Genomic DNA, 14,206 nt, shown 5'->3' on the forward strand with positions numbered 1-14,206 from the left:
CCTGCATCCATATCTTATCTGTATCCAAATCCCACTCCTACACCAATCAAGAGGAGGTTTTGACTTTTCGCCCTCATAATCCCTTGAAAATCCAAGCCAATTTAAGAGGTTCTTGACATTCAAGGACTTGTGCAGTATTATCCCAGCCCAATGGGAGCCTGACATATTGGTCAGTAACTGCCACATGGAGTGCCAAGTACCTCGGATACCCTGCACGATTTAGAGAACTGATCTGACAATTTCGATCCCACCAATAGCAGAAGAGCACAGGTCACACCACTTTCTACATTGTCTTAATGCAAGGCTTGATGGACTGTCCATACACTCTATTTGCATATTTTGCACATCTTCCAGAAGTCATCCCATTTAAGGATGAGGGCGTTTTCCGTACTATCGAGGAGGATATATTTTGTGTGCACTCTTTTTCTGGCAGAGCCTTGCACTTGGTTGGGGGTCAGCACACTCAATACATATGGCTCTTCTCTAGGGGCTCGAGACATGAGTTTGCCTGAGCAGAAATCAGTGTCTTATTAGGAAAGGGAAAAGAAACTTAAGCAAGCCTACAAAATACAGAAAAATGCATCCGGGCACCACAACAATTATTTTGTACAAATCAATGTACACTACTTACTGATATTAAACATGACAAAATTGATTTATTTTATTGAAAAACTTTTTAAATTTCTTTTGTCAAAGAATTGCTATAACATGATTATATAATAATTTACATAGTTAAAACCATCATTATAGAAAAATACATTGTATTGCAATTGTGTATCCATGAAAGCCAGTTCATTTAACTTGATAGATGTTGTTGTAAGAATGCTTCTTACCAGCCTTTTGTAATCATTCGTGGTGAGTAACAAACTTTAACATTGAAATAGAGAGTGCTAGAAGACCTCAGTCTTAAAAATAAAGATTGAAGGTTGTACCTGAAAACCAAGGATTGAAGAGTAGTGCAAAGTCTCCGAATGGTGCCGAAGTTGTTGTGCCACCGGAGGAGGTCTGCACGCTGAATTTGTAGAAACCGATGCAGGCTTTGGCCGGGCTGGTAATGGTGACCTTTATGGAAGTGGAGCTGGTGGACCCTTGAACTGCGCTCCATGTACCGCTGCTTGCAGATTTTGAGAGCGGAAACACAACTTTTGTGTTTTTTGCTGCTGATGGCGATGGACCTTCAGAAAAGAAATGTGAGCAATGAGTTTTAGTACCCTATCTGGAATGGTGAGATTGGCTAAGCCAATCACAGCGCTTATAATGTTGGCATTAACTACTGTTGTTCGCTGAAGTCTAGGGTTAGTGGCAGGACCATGAGGGAGACAGATGGACAGAAGCAGTGAAGGTCTTCATTTGACTGTCTTGGTTGATATTAGAGGGCCAGTAATAATGAACATCAGAGTCCACTTGTTGTCAGGTGTGGGTGGCTGGAAAAATCCTACCCATATAATAGGTATCTTTGTCTTTGGCTTGCACTGACAATTTTGTGTCAGGCGCAAACACATAGGTAATGCCAGGCGTGCAACACCCAATGGACTCACCGGGCTTCAGCCCCGCCCCCCCCCCCCCGTCGACCATTTGAATGTTAATTAGGCCTTGCAGTTGTTTCACCCCCTTCTAAGAGCCCCTGCAGCTCCACTCTGCCTACTGATTAAAGGTTCAGCCCCCCCCGAAATTTTTTCTTAGCCACCCCCCCCGAAATTCGGCTCTAGTTGCGCCTCTGGATAATGCCAATTGTCAATCCCAATCTTGGTTTTTTTGGTATCACATTATGCACTCTGGGCGCTGTAGTCTTGCTTTGCTTCGGTTCAAATAATTAAATTAACACACCTGAAAATAAGGATTTATTGGTGAAAAGTTAAAGCTGGACACAGTGTCTGTATAGACCTGGATTGCGGTGGTCACTGTAGTGCACATAAGTGCGGCTATCATTACCAGTTGTCCACGTTGGGATGGGGGATGCCGTGTGTTTTGGAAAGTTTCTGCCTTTGACAGGAGTGTGTGATGCCTTTATCAGGCGACGAGTGTGTGATGCCTTTATCAGGCGACGAGGCATCTATATTTAATACATACTGTTGATTGTTTTTCTGTGTGGTGGTTTGAAGCTGGATTGGCTGTCGAATGTGAGCTTGCAAGAACATGGTTTTCTTTTTATAAAACGAGCACATCATTGAGATGGCTAGTCTGTGTGACTGAGTGTATTGAGGGATTGCGCCGCTGCCAAGTGACTATGAACTGTGATTTGTTTTTTGTGAAATGAGTAGACAATGGAATCCTTGACGGTGAATGCCCAAGGAGCCAAGTAAGATGATTGTGAAAAATTAGGCATGTTTGTGGGTTCAATGTGTTCTCCAGGGTCAATATATTCAGTCAGTACAGGGGTAAAGTGTAGACATTGGTTCACCAAAATGCCTGGGCTAGCGGAAGTGACAAAGTAAAATTTGACATCACAGGAGTTACCACTTGCACCAGCCTTTGCCCCTCAGCAGTGTCTTAATTGCTGCTAAGCAACAAGATGAAGGCTCCTGAGAACCTGCTTACTTTCTGTTCCTGCTGCTTCCTTCAAAACTCCAGAAACTGGGGTGCTTATTTACAAACCCCTTGCGCCGCTGGTGCGACACTTTTAACGCTGGGAAAAGTGACGTACATGTGGTGCAAGAGGCTTGTGAATAAGGGGCAGATGTATCAAGATTCCATTTTGCGAATCCTAAAAAGCGTTTTTTTGCGAATCGCTATTTAGAATTCGCAAAATGGAATGTATGTAAAAATTCGCTATTTTTTAGCGATTCTTTAATATTCTTTATTTGCGAAATCGCATTTTGCGAATTCGCAAATAAGAAATAATTTCCCATGCATTCGTATGGGCCAGGAGGCCCATAGGTATGATTGTGAAGTAATTCTCAAATTGCGAATTCGCAATTTGCTAATCGCAATTTGAGAATTATTTCAAGGGTGCAGGGGTGTCTCAAAGACACCCTGCTGCACCCCTGAAATGTACATGTGTGTGCATATGGAGCACATACATGCCCTATGGGCATGTGTGTGCGTCACACGCCACCTTAACAAATGACAAATTGTGCATTATTCAAAGAATTCGCAAATTACCATCAACAACTAGTTGGTGGTAATTTGCGATTTCTTAACCAAAATTCGCAAATTGAAATTGCTACATATATAGCATTTAAGGAATCGCAAAAATTGTGATTCCTTAAATGCTATGGCAAAATAAGGAATGGCAATTTTTTGCGATTCCTTAAATTGCAATTTTTTAATACATTACAAAACATGCAAAAAGGCCATTTGCGATTCGTAAAGGCCGAATTTTGGCCTTTGCGAGTCGCAAAAGGCTTGATACATCTGCCCCTAAGCCCCTAGGTTTGAAAGGGCAGTGCCAGGGATAGCAGAGGGCAAACCAAGGGGAACTGATTGCTACAGCTGGTTACCCCCAAAATCCATGGAATGAAGAAAGGCAAACATTTATGGCACCTTTTGGAACCAACCTCCCTGTAAGGCAAGTTCATTACACAAACTGTAGGTTCATCAGAGGTATTCGTGAGTATGATCAGCCTGTGAGGGTAGAGTATAATAAAGTCTACATGGCAATAATGCTGTTTGTCCTCTACTGATGTGGCCCAGTAGTAACAGTGATAACTACATATGTGGACAGAGATTAAGCAGCCTGTTAGTTGAAAGTGTCAAAGTTGGCAAAGCTGAGATGAGTGAACAGTGGAGTTTGTCTCCTTGCAAATTTCCTATGGTATACAGAGTATTTGCTCGTCAATCAGGACTTTTTATGTCTGCTCGATGTGCATTGTATGAGAGGCTGCCATCTGACTACCAGTCTTGCAAGATTACGTTGCTTATTTGTGTGATTGATGTAACACGAGTAATTACCTGTTTCCACAGTGAACCCAATGGTCTCTTGAGATCTCAGAGCTCTGCTTGTCTTCAGAATCACGGTGTATGGCTGGCCTCTTCTCACAATCAGCTTCGGGTTGCTAAACTCATTGGTGTTATGGGCAGTCCTGTTTGCAGATAGCTGAAAATCCACACTGGTCACCCGTAGCGCTGTAAGGGAAGTACAGCATTTTAAATGAAAGTCATCTATTCATCAAGCGTAGACGTGCATGATTGTGCATTCTTCACAACACCCTCTCTAGCTCATTGTGTTCTCTTTATGTAGGGGCACCCCTAAAATTCATCTAGAGAACGCTAGCCAGACCAGGTTTCTTTCCTTACCACCCATCATCTCCTTCTCATGATCTCAGTTGTATGTTCATCTTAACAATTGTGTCTTTGGGAAGGGTTTTGGAGGGGACATGACACAACTTAATTCATGCAGCCTCCCTCCCACTAACTCCACACATTGGCCCCAACGCTACATATTTTGAATGCAGCCTCAAACAGGGAGGCAAAACAGACAAAACACCTCAAACATATTTAATATACCCAAATACATTTCACTGCAAAGTAGCAATCGGTCAAAGCAGTACTTAAGCCTACAGGTTGGCTTAAAACATATAATCACAGCTTTCTTTGTATGTGTGTAGATCTGTCTCAGTATAACTCATGAGCTCAGGAGCTAGTGGTAGCTCAACAACACTAGGGAAGTAGCTCTCCAGAGTGAAGCTCAGCCCAGTACATCATTCAGAAGGTATAGGCACTTTACAGAAGACAGTGGTACTCATCTGAAGACCCTTAGAGCGTCAGCGACCCAAACCAATCGAAGGGCCTCATGCTAAAACACAAACACACACACTGTGTTGACCTATAGAGACCTGCAACCTATGGGACCTGCATTGCGTTGGTCTATGAGGCATTTATCATCTCCAAATCCAGTAAGGTTACTTTCAAGGAGATTGGACATGTCCTAGGCCTCGCTCTATCAGTCAGTCAATGTGTGTGAGAATGGGCCAGGAAAGAGGAGTGCAATCAGTAGCAAGAGCTCGAGTCAGAGTGGACTTACCCAAGTGCAGGCCAGCAGGAGCCAGAGAGAAAGTGTGGAGTTAGGTGTATTATCAGCCCAGGAGCCAAGGTGGGCAGGAGTTGGATTTGGAGCTGAGATTCATTTACAAAGCTCATTGTGCATGCATCTTTGTGTGCACATGTATGTGCCTGTCACTATGCATTTGTAGCTGACAATGTGTTTTTTTCTGGATAAATAGCGTTGCTCCCTTGAAATTCTACCTAGTGTAAAGAACCACCAAAACTATACATTGCTTCCTGTCATGCATGGGCTCATCTTGGCATATAAGTCCCCCAGGCATTATAGGGCATATTACCAAGCAATAGCGATAATTATCGCTATTGCTTGGTTAGAGACAAAAATGTATTGCTGAGCTGCGGCGATTTTTATCGCAGATAAACCTTGGTATTACCAAGGTTTATCGCAAATGCGATAAAAATCGTCCGCAATGCATGAATATCGCTGAAAAGTCAGCGATATTCATGCATTACCGAGCTAATGCTCTTAGCCATGTTATCCACCTCCCATTGGATAACATGGCTAAGAACTGCTCAGGGCAGGTCTTAGCTTTTGGAGATATTCGCGCTTAGCGCAAATATCTCCAAAAGTTGGTAATAGGAGATAGCGATGTTAGCGACTGTTTTCAGTCGCTAACATCTTGGCACGCCCACTTTGCATGTCATTAGTGATAAATATCACTGACATGCAAAGTGGGGCCCAAGATGGTCGCTATCTCCTACTAGCTGTCGCTAACTGGTGTTAGCGACAGCTAGGTAATAGGGAGATAATTTTATCTCCTCTTTCTTGGCTTTTAAAGCCAAAAAAGCGGAGATAAACCCCCTTGATAATATGCCCCTATATTTGTCATCATTGACATATTTTGGCCTTTCTGGCAGATATGATTGACAAATTGTAAGCCTGACAGATTACATTTTGTAGTAGTTGTATGTGCTTTATTCGATATAAAAATATCATAAAAGATTTTACAGTTAAAATTCCAATAATTAAAAGACATACATAATAATTGTGTCGTGCATCATGGTGAACATTTTCGAAATAAAATCCATTTTTTTCAGGTAAGAAACACTGAGGCACGAAATATATAAACCATTTTTCTATCTATAATGATGAATTAAGACCATAACAAATTTCGTTAAAAGTCATACTACACATACAGAAAAATACAAGAATTATTATTTTATTTTAAAGATTTTTTTTTAAACGAATCTTATAGAAAAGAAAAGAGTAAACCAAGGGGGAGTGGGCCAATATGCCATACAAGCAATACTATTTCAGACCCATATGGCTAATACATTATACAATTTCCTCATTGGGGAATAGGCTAGATTTGATTAGATTAACTGCCAAAGATTTCTGGGTTACTTTGATCTAACACTTCTTTCCGACGATCCTTTGGCGGATCAGCCAAACGCATCCCAAAAACTTGGCCACTCCGCAAATCATTAATGAGGATGATGTATCAGTTCTCAAAATGCAGAGTGCTGCGCGGTGATTCATTGAGCCTAGCATTTTACACACCGGTTTAAGCCATTTGGCTCTGGCCATGCTATAGGCCGGACATGCAAAGAAAAGATGAGGAATGGATGGATTACATTTTGTCCAACTCTGACTTAATGGCGGCCAGAAATGACGTACTCTGAGCATCCTGGCCATAATAGTGTCCAGCGGTGTAAGGGTGAACATTACTGTCATAATACAGGTATTCTTGGCAATCTGGGAAACATCCATGGCATGTGATCACAAAGCCTGGATATTTTAACAAGATTTTGTCTATGTGAAGCATTTATGCTTGTGAGTACTTGATGAATATGGAAAGATTATGCTTTGGGATGTGTGTTTACTAAAAATAAGAACTGGTATTGAAAAGGCAAAAATGATTCCTCTTTCATAAAATAAATTTTGAAAAATTAGTTTGTTTCCTTTAAATGGAAGAGGTGTTTGATAGAAACACATGTTTATTTTCCTGAACTGATATGCTGAAGAAAACAAAATGGCTGGATTTCCGATACATAATTTAAGCCAAGATTTGAACGGAAATTCATGTTGAGTTGGGGAGACCTATTACTGTGGTTTTGTCTTTTGTTTGAGAGGCCGTGTGCTGCTTTAGTTATTATTTCATTAGCCACGTTGTCCCCTTTTATATTGATAAAACTTTTCCGGACATTTCTGCGGGTAATCCCCCTGAAATGTTTGGGAAGTGGCTTGTGTATTGTTAAAGAATGTGGTCAGTATTGTATACAATAGCTTTTGCTGGGGGCTCTGGATGACTTTCCTTGAGCAGAAGTAGTTCTCCTTGTGGAAAAGGTTGGAGACCCCATTCTCACATGCTCACTGCTGTAGGTGGCCCGATCAGTTCAATGTGGGGTCCATTGGGTACTCTACTTCAAATGCCTTCTAGAAATGCCACAGCCACTTAGTAAAAGTTGTTTATTTTTCCTTATCGTTAACATCAGATGTCTGTGGACAATTAGCCCCAGAAGACATATTGCATTTTCGTGCTGAATGGCACAACTGTGTATATCATGACCCTTAGTAGTTGCCCAACTTCAATAAACATTGGTTCTCAAAATGTCATCAGTATATGTCATTTCACACTCAGGTGTCGCGTGAAAACACTTCAATTAAATAGTGGTTAAAATGTAATTCTTTGCTTATTATCATTACATAGCATCCACGTTTCTTGTGGATGATCATGTTCAAAATTCACAATCCATCAATGGAGCTATTATAGTGTATCCCAAATCCTTTGATGCTTCTTGCTTCATCAGGAGGCAATTGTCTTGAATTGAAATGCATGAGTCTCCACAACCTTTGTAACTGACATTGGTTAATAGATCAAGATACCACATCATAGACCATACTTAGAATAATTTTGTAATAGGTTAGAGCAAACATAAATCTCGGCATTCGTTTCAAGCACCCATTCAAATTACCCAGTTGTACTAATGCTACTCAACTTTTATGATCACAGTTTGAACGTGCAACAATTGTCAGGGCCACAACCTTAATGCCTTGTGTTTCATGCTAATTGTTTAAGCGCCGAGGGGCATATAAGCAAGGAATAGCGATATTTATCGCTAAATGCGCTTAGCGCATTTTTTTTCATCACTGGCTATCGCTGGATACGTTAGCGGAGAAAACATGCTATTAGCAACGTTTTTCTCCATTGTGCTAAAATATCCAGTGATAGCGGCGGAATGCGTGAATATTGCTGGAAATCCAGCGATATTCACTAATTAACGCCAATGGGGACTTAACCTGACAATCCACCTCCCATTGGATAAATAGGTAAGTCGTGTTTTTAGCAGTCGTTAGATTATAGCGATAATCGGCCTTAGCGTGATTTTTTTTATTGCTAAGCTTGCCTTGCTAATAGGCGATAGCTGTGTCAGCGACTGCTTTCAGTCGCTAACAGTTTGGGTATGCCCACTTTGCATGTCATTAGCGATAAATATCGCTGACATGCAAAGCAGGCCCCAAACCGGTCGCTATCGCCTAAAAGCTGTCACTAACTGCTGTTAGCGACAGCTTGCTGATAGGGTGATAAAAATATCACCGCTTTAGCGGCAAAAAGTGCTGCTAAAGAGGCGATATGGCCCTTGCTAATATGCCCCCTAGTGCATATTTTGAGACCATGGTTGCATGTGGGCCCCACTGGCACTGATTTTTGGGGATGGCACTTATGTTTTTATAATCAACTTTTGATCGAGAACAAGACCCACAGTAATTTTCAGGTAGCTATGCGATTTATAAGTCAAGATAAGATAAGAATGATGGAAAACAGTGACAAAGAAGGAAGCTTTGATGAAAAAGTTCCTGCAGGAGTGAAATAAATGTGCAGGGAGTACATGTCAATTGATGAAAGAAGCATAAGGTGGAATCAAAGGTAAGCATGCTTTCATTTGGCAAGTCGACAATAGGTATCAGAGGACAGGAGCTTTTGAGAAAAATTTTGGACCCCAGCACTTATTATTTCACAAATTAAACACAGCAAGCATCTGATATCTCAGTGGCAGTATATAGTAAACCATTTTTTGAATAAATCATTAACCAAATCATGTCCAAACAAATGGAACTAGTTAAATGAACTTCTATATAGCATACCTCAATCCAAATGAGAAGATTCTAGACCTGATCCTTCAAACTGTACCCCACCAAAAGTTTGATGGATCAGGTCTAATATATTCTGGTTTAGATAAGACGTATATTACTGGGGAACGATTCCCAGAGACATTTTAAGGCACGGGCAAAGTGGACTTTGGCCAAGGACCCCAGCCTTTCAGGGGCCCCCTCATAGATTTTGCTCTGTTCTCCACATAGTCCTGCCCTGATGACCTTGAATAATTTTTAAACACTGACTGTTTTAAATACCATTTTTAATTATTTTTTTTATCTGTTATTGTGTAGGAGTTTGTTACAGACATTTTGTAGTGAAATTTTGTGTTTATGTTTTTCAGCAGCATACACCATCCCTAAAAAAGCCCTTTTCAGATCAAAAAAGAATCTCACATATGAGAAATGGCAGTGGTTCACAGAGATTAGCTGCAATAATATTAGTGAGCTGCTGCTATATTACAGCATTGAATTGACAAATCTCAGTCCCTGAATATTAGATGCAAACAATTTGGATTAGTATGCCTCTGCAGTGTAAGTGGAGAAGTGTGGCTCAATGGTTAGAGTGGCAGACCCTGATGCAGAGGTCTAGCCTGGGACCAGGGTTCAATTCCTGCCTCGGCGGGTCTTGGGCTCAAATATTCTCGTCTCGGTGCCTATTCCAATCATGGAGTCCCACTCTGCAACTCTGGGCAATAGCTTGCTTAATCTCCACAACGGCCCCCACAACGCTGAGGATGCCTGACTTCATCCTGGGGCTGCCCAGGAGTGGACGCCTCACAGGGAAAGCCAGGATGGGTTCCACAGCGGTATTCGTACAAGCGCCTTGAGACCCTTGCGGGTGAGTAGTGCGCTATACAAGTATCAATTTAATGTCCCTCGTTAAGTGACCTGGCCAATGGCGGCATGAAAAAGCTGAAATTGGATATTAAATGTTCTGAACAGGGTCTCCCAAAATGTGTTTGCCCAGGGCTCCCAAAATCCTTAATATGTAGCTGACGATTCCCAGTCACTTGCTTAATTCAAACAGCTGGTGATGTAAACGTGGAATGCATGGAGTTGTGTGGTTTGTTTATAGACGGGAACAGTAGCAGCAGGGACATAATAGAAGCATTCGTGCCAACATTTTAGAAGAGGAAAGTGGGCGATAAAAAAAATCGGGCAAATGAATTTTTCCCATCCACTTTTATTGAAGCAGAGGCAATTCCAAGAGGGAAACAGGTAAAATAAAGCCATTTTTTGCTTAGCAAGGGTCAATGAATATCTGTAAGGTATAGCAGACCCAGGGGCGCCTCATTACCTTTTACAGGGAGCTCATCATTTTAAAGTATGTCACTGAGTGGCAAAGCCGAGGGTCTAGTAAGAGGGTTTGAATGTTATATGACTTCATATAACTATTGGCTCTTGCTTGGGCTTGATTTGGTTAAGTGACACCTACTGATGACATTTAAGAACAAAGGTTTATTAAAATATCGAAAGTTGGGCCGGTTCTAAAGCACATATATAAACACTTGTGCTATTCAGCACAAGGATGAAATAGGTATTTAGGGGGTCATTGTATACAGAAATATGATGTTTGCTTAAGCGTATAATGCCAGTATACCACCACACCCTGCAACCTGAAACAATGGCATATTCAAATTTAAACAGTGGGACCTACATATAAAGTTAGGAACATTATTTAAAAGAATACAAGAAGTGCTACTGGCATTCTGAATTAGTTGTTTGGTATCATTCTGTACTCCTTTGTTTTAAAGAACCTTTATTTGCTGAATAACATACTACATGCTGTAGCAAATAGTACACAGGTGAAAAGATTCCCAAACTATCTTTAAATCTTTAAACTACTACCATTCAGAATTAGCCCAATCTTCACTAACAATTGATATTTAATTATAGGTTTCTTCAGTTTTTCTTCTGTAATTCTATTAAAGGTTTCTTCAGAATTCCACAGTCCTCACAAGCCTCCCTGGTAGAGCAAACTTCAAATTATTATTAAATTATTTGTTTGCATCCATCCATGTTTGAGAGCTAGAGTCCTTTCTGATAATGTGTACATGGACCAACTTAATTGCAACTCAGAACTTGGGGAGCCACTGCTCACTAATTTATTTAATAATTCTTTGTGCAGCAGGGTCCAGAATTCCTGGACCATCCTGGACCTGTTCCAATTTTTAGAAAGGGAAATAGAGGGTCCCCCAATTTTCACAGGCCAATATCCCTAATTGATAGTTCTGTGAAGAGTCTAGGGAGGGTTATCTTTAATCATCTGCAGTCCTGGTTTAGCGACAATAACATTCTGTCCCATAGTCAGTATGGTTTTTATCCTGGGCTAGGTACATTGGAGCAGTGCCTGAATTTAAACTTGATTGTGAGCAAATATACCATCGCCAGGTGCTGCCCAACGTATCTGGCATTTATGGAGTTATCATCCGCGTTTGACTGCGTGAACAGGGCTAAGCTGTGAATGATTCCTATAAATTTGGTGGTAGAAGCTCCCGTGGTAAATTTCGTGTACTGCCTACAAGAACACTAAGGAGCCAGGTTGCAATATGACCGAGCAGGAGAGGTTTCCGGTGCCTTTCCTTTATCTAGTGGAGTGGCCCCTGCTCTTCTTTATTTATATAAACAAATTAAGCACTCACTTGTGCCTTTCTACCAGGGGTGTACAGAAAATTGACAATACATTTGTCCCAGCATTATTATATGCCAACAATGCTGTTCTAATGACAAGTAAGCCTCGTGGGCAACCACAAGGAGATGATGAATGGAGCGCTGAAAATTTTCAGACACTCACCCGAGTCACAGATCTTAGTTGAATTTGTCATCGATCTTTATCGCACTTTGCCACCCCAGTTCAGACCCAGCCATATATAAATCAGTCTTGACCCTGTTCCTCATGGGAATAGTCCAGCCCGAACTGCAAAGGCAGGTCTTCTGTGGACCAGAAACAAGCATCCTGGGACCGGCTTTGGGGTAACACCCCTCATCAGCCAGGCTAGCTTTTATTCAATTGAAAAGTGAGCAAGGGACCCATGTCTGAGCATGCCCTGCCATCTTAGGGTGAACAAAGCAGACACAAGGAGATGCTGAGTGGAACGCTGAACCTTTTCAGACACTCGCCTTCAATCACAGATCTGGGTTGAATCCATCATTGTTCTGTAACTCACTTTGCCACCCCAGTTCAGACCCAGACATATACAAATCAGGCTTGACCCTGCTCCTCATTGGAACAGTCCAGCCCGAAATGCCAACCCAGGTCTTCCCTGGAACGGAAACAAGCATCCTGGGACCGATTTCGGGGTAAAAGCCCTCATCAGCCAGGCTAGCTTGAATCCAGTGGCAAAGTGAGCAAGGGACCCACGTCTAGGCATACCCTGCCATTTTGGGGTGAACAAAGCAGACAAAAGGAGATGATGAATGGAGCACTGACATTTTTCAGTCAGACACTCACCCCCACTCGGAGATCTGGGTTGAATCCATCATTGTTCTTTAGCTCACTTCGCCACCCCAGTTCAGACCTTGCCATATGCAAATATGTCTTGACCCTGTAACTCATGAGAACAGTCAAGCCTGAACTGCCAACCCAGTTCTTCCCTGGAATGGAAACAAGCATCCTGGAACTGGTTTGGGGGTAACACCCCTCATCAGCCAGGCTAGCTTTAATCCTGTTGCACAGTGAGCAAGGGACCCACATCTGGACATACCCTGCCATCTTAGAGTGAACAAAGCAAACACAAGGAGATGATGAATGGAGTGCTGAACCTCTTCTGTGCCCTGCGCATTCCGATAGAATCTTTTGTCTCCTCTTTGGCCAACTTAACTATGGCAAATAACTATGGAAAATCACAACTAATAGCCTGCGGACCAGGAAGGTGTATCTGTAGTACCTTAAGCTGCTAGACCATTCTCTGTGCTCTGTTCTGAACATTTGTTACCTGGGTGGCACTTTTGACTCCTTCAATCTTGGCAATCCCAAGTGAATGCAACATGCATGAAAGTGAGTAGGGTGACTGAGTCCTTTTTTAATCTTTTTCGGAGGGAATCCTTCCCCCATACAGGTGGAGGAAAACAGGACTCTATGGTGGTTACTGAATCTCCCACCAGCCAGTCCCCCACTTTATTCTACACTCTGAACTCAACTTAGAATATGTTTCAGACAGAATTTAATTGGCCCCGCTCCTGCTTTGGGTGAGTGCGTGGTCATACATTGAAGCGAGTTTTAGTAGAAAAGTTATTTCAGATTGTTAGTTTAGACAATGGTCATTCCATCCCATGACTGAAATACTTTAGAAAGGGTTTCCCTGACATTAAACTCCCTGGGATGTTTACTGCGCCTGAATCACTTAGTAAAGGCAACAAGAGGCAGGCAAAGTCTCGTCATACAGAGGGGCATATTATCAAGGGGGTTTATCTCCGCTTTTTTGGCTTTAAAAGCTAAGAAAGCGGAGATAAAATTATCTCCCTATTACCTAGCTGTCGCTAACACCAGTTAGAGACAGCTAATAGGAGATAGCGACCATCTTGTGCCCCTCTTTGCATGTCAGTGATATTTATCACTAATGAGATGCAAAGTGGGCGTGCCAAGATGTTAGCGACTGGAAACAGTCGCTAACATCGCTATCTCCTATTACCAACTTTTGGAGATATTCGCGCTAAGCGCAAATATCCCCAAAAGCTAACACCTACCCCTGAGCAGTTCTTAGCCATGTTATCTAATGGTAGGTGGATAACATGGCTAAGAGCATTAGCTCGGTAATGCATGAATATCGCTAGCTTTTAAGCGATATTCATGCATTTCGGCTGATTTTTATCGCTTAGGAGATAAACCTTGATAATAGCAAGGTTGCTAAGCGATAAAAATCGCCGCAGCTTGGCGATAAAAATATCGCCTCTAACCCAACATAGCAATAATTATCGCTAGTTGTTGGTAATATGCCCCAGAGTTTTTAGCTTGTTCCGTAGAACGGAGGAGGTTTTTAACAGGCACTCTTTGTGCAACTATTTTATCACACTAGCCACAGGAGATTTGGCATTCTACCTAACTATGGATCTCTCACGGTGGGAGAGGTCCCTTCTTTTAGATTTACTGCAGGTACCGTGTGGTGC

General features: G+C 41.9%; 1 protein-coding gene across 1 annotated transcript in view; it reads right to left on the minus strand.

Moving 5' to 3' along the window:
- The window catches only part of LOC147705974 (protein-glutamine gamma-glutamyltransferase 6-like), a 128,388-nt gene that overhangs the window by 81,397 nt on the left and 32,785 nt on the right, over positions 1-14,206 (minus strand). The window contains exons 2-3 of the mRNA XM_086932431.1: positions 3,892-4,065; positions 933-1,175 (exon numbers count right to left, since the gene is read on the minus strand). Of these exons, the coding sequence (XP_086788557.1) occupies positions 933-1,175; positions 3,892-4,065 (417 nt within the window). The remainder of the gene's footprint in view (positions 1-932; positions 1,176-3,891; positions 4,066-14,206) is intronic.

Source organism: Lissotriton vulgaris, chromosome 7 (genome assembly GCF_964263255.1).
Source record: "Lissotriton vulgaris chromosome 7, aLisVul1.2, whole genome shotgun sequence".
Lineage (NCBI taxonomy): Eukaryota > Metazoa > Chordata > Amphibia > Caudata > Salamandridae > Lissotriton > Lissotriton vulgaris.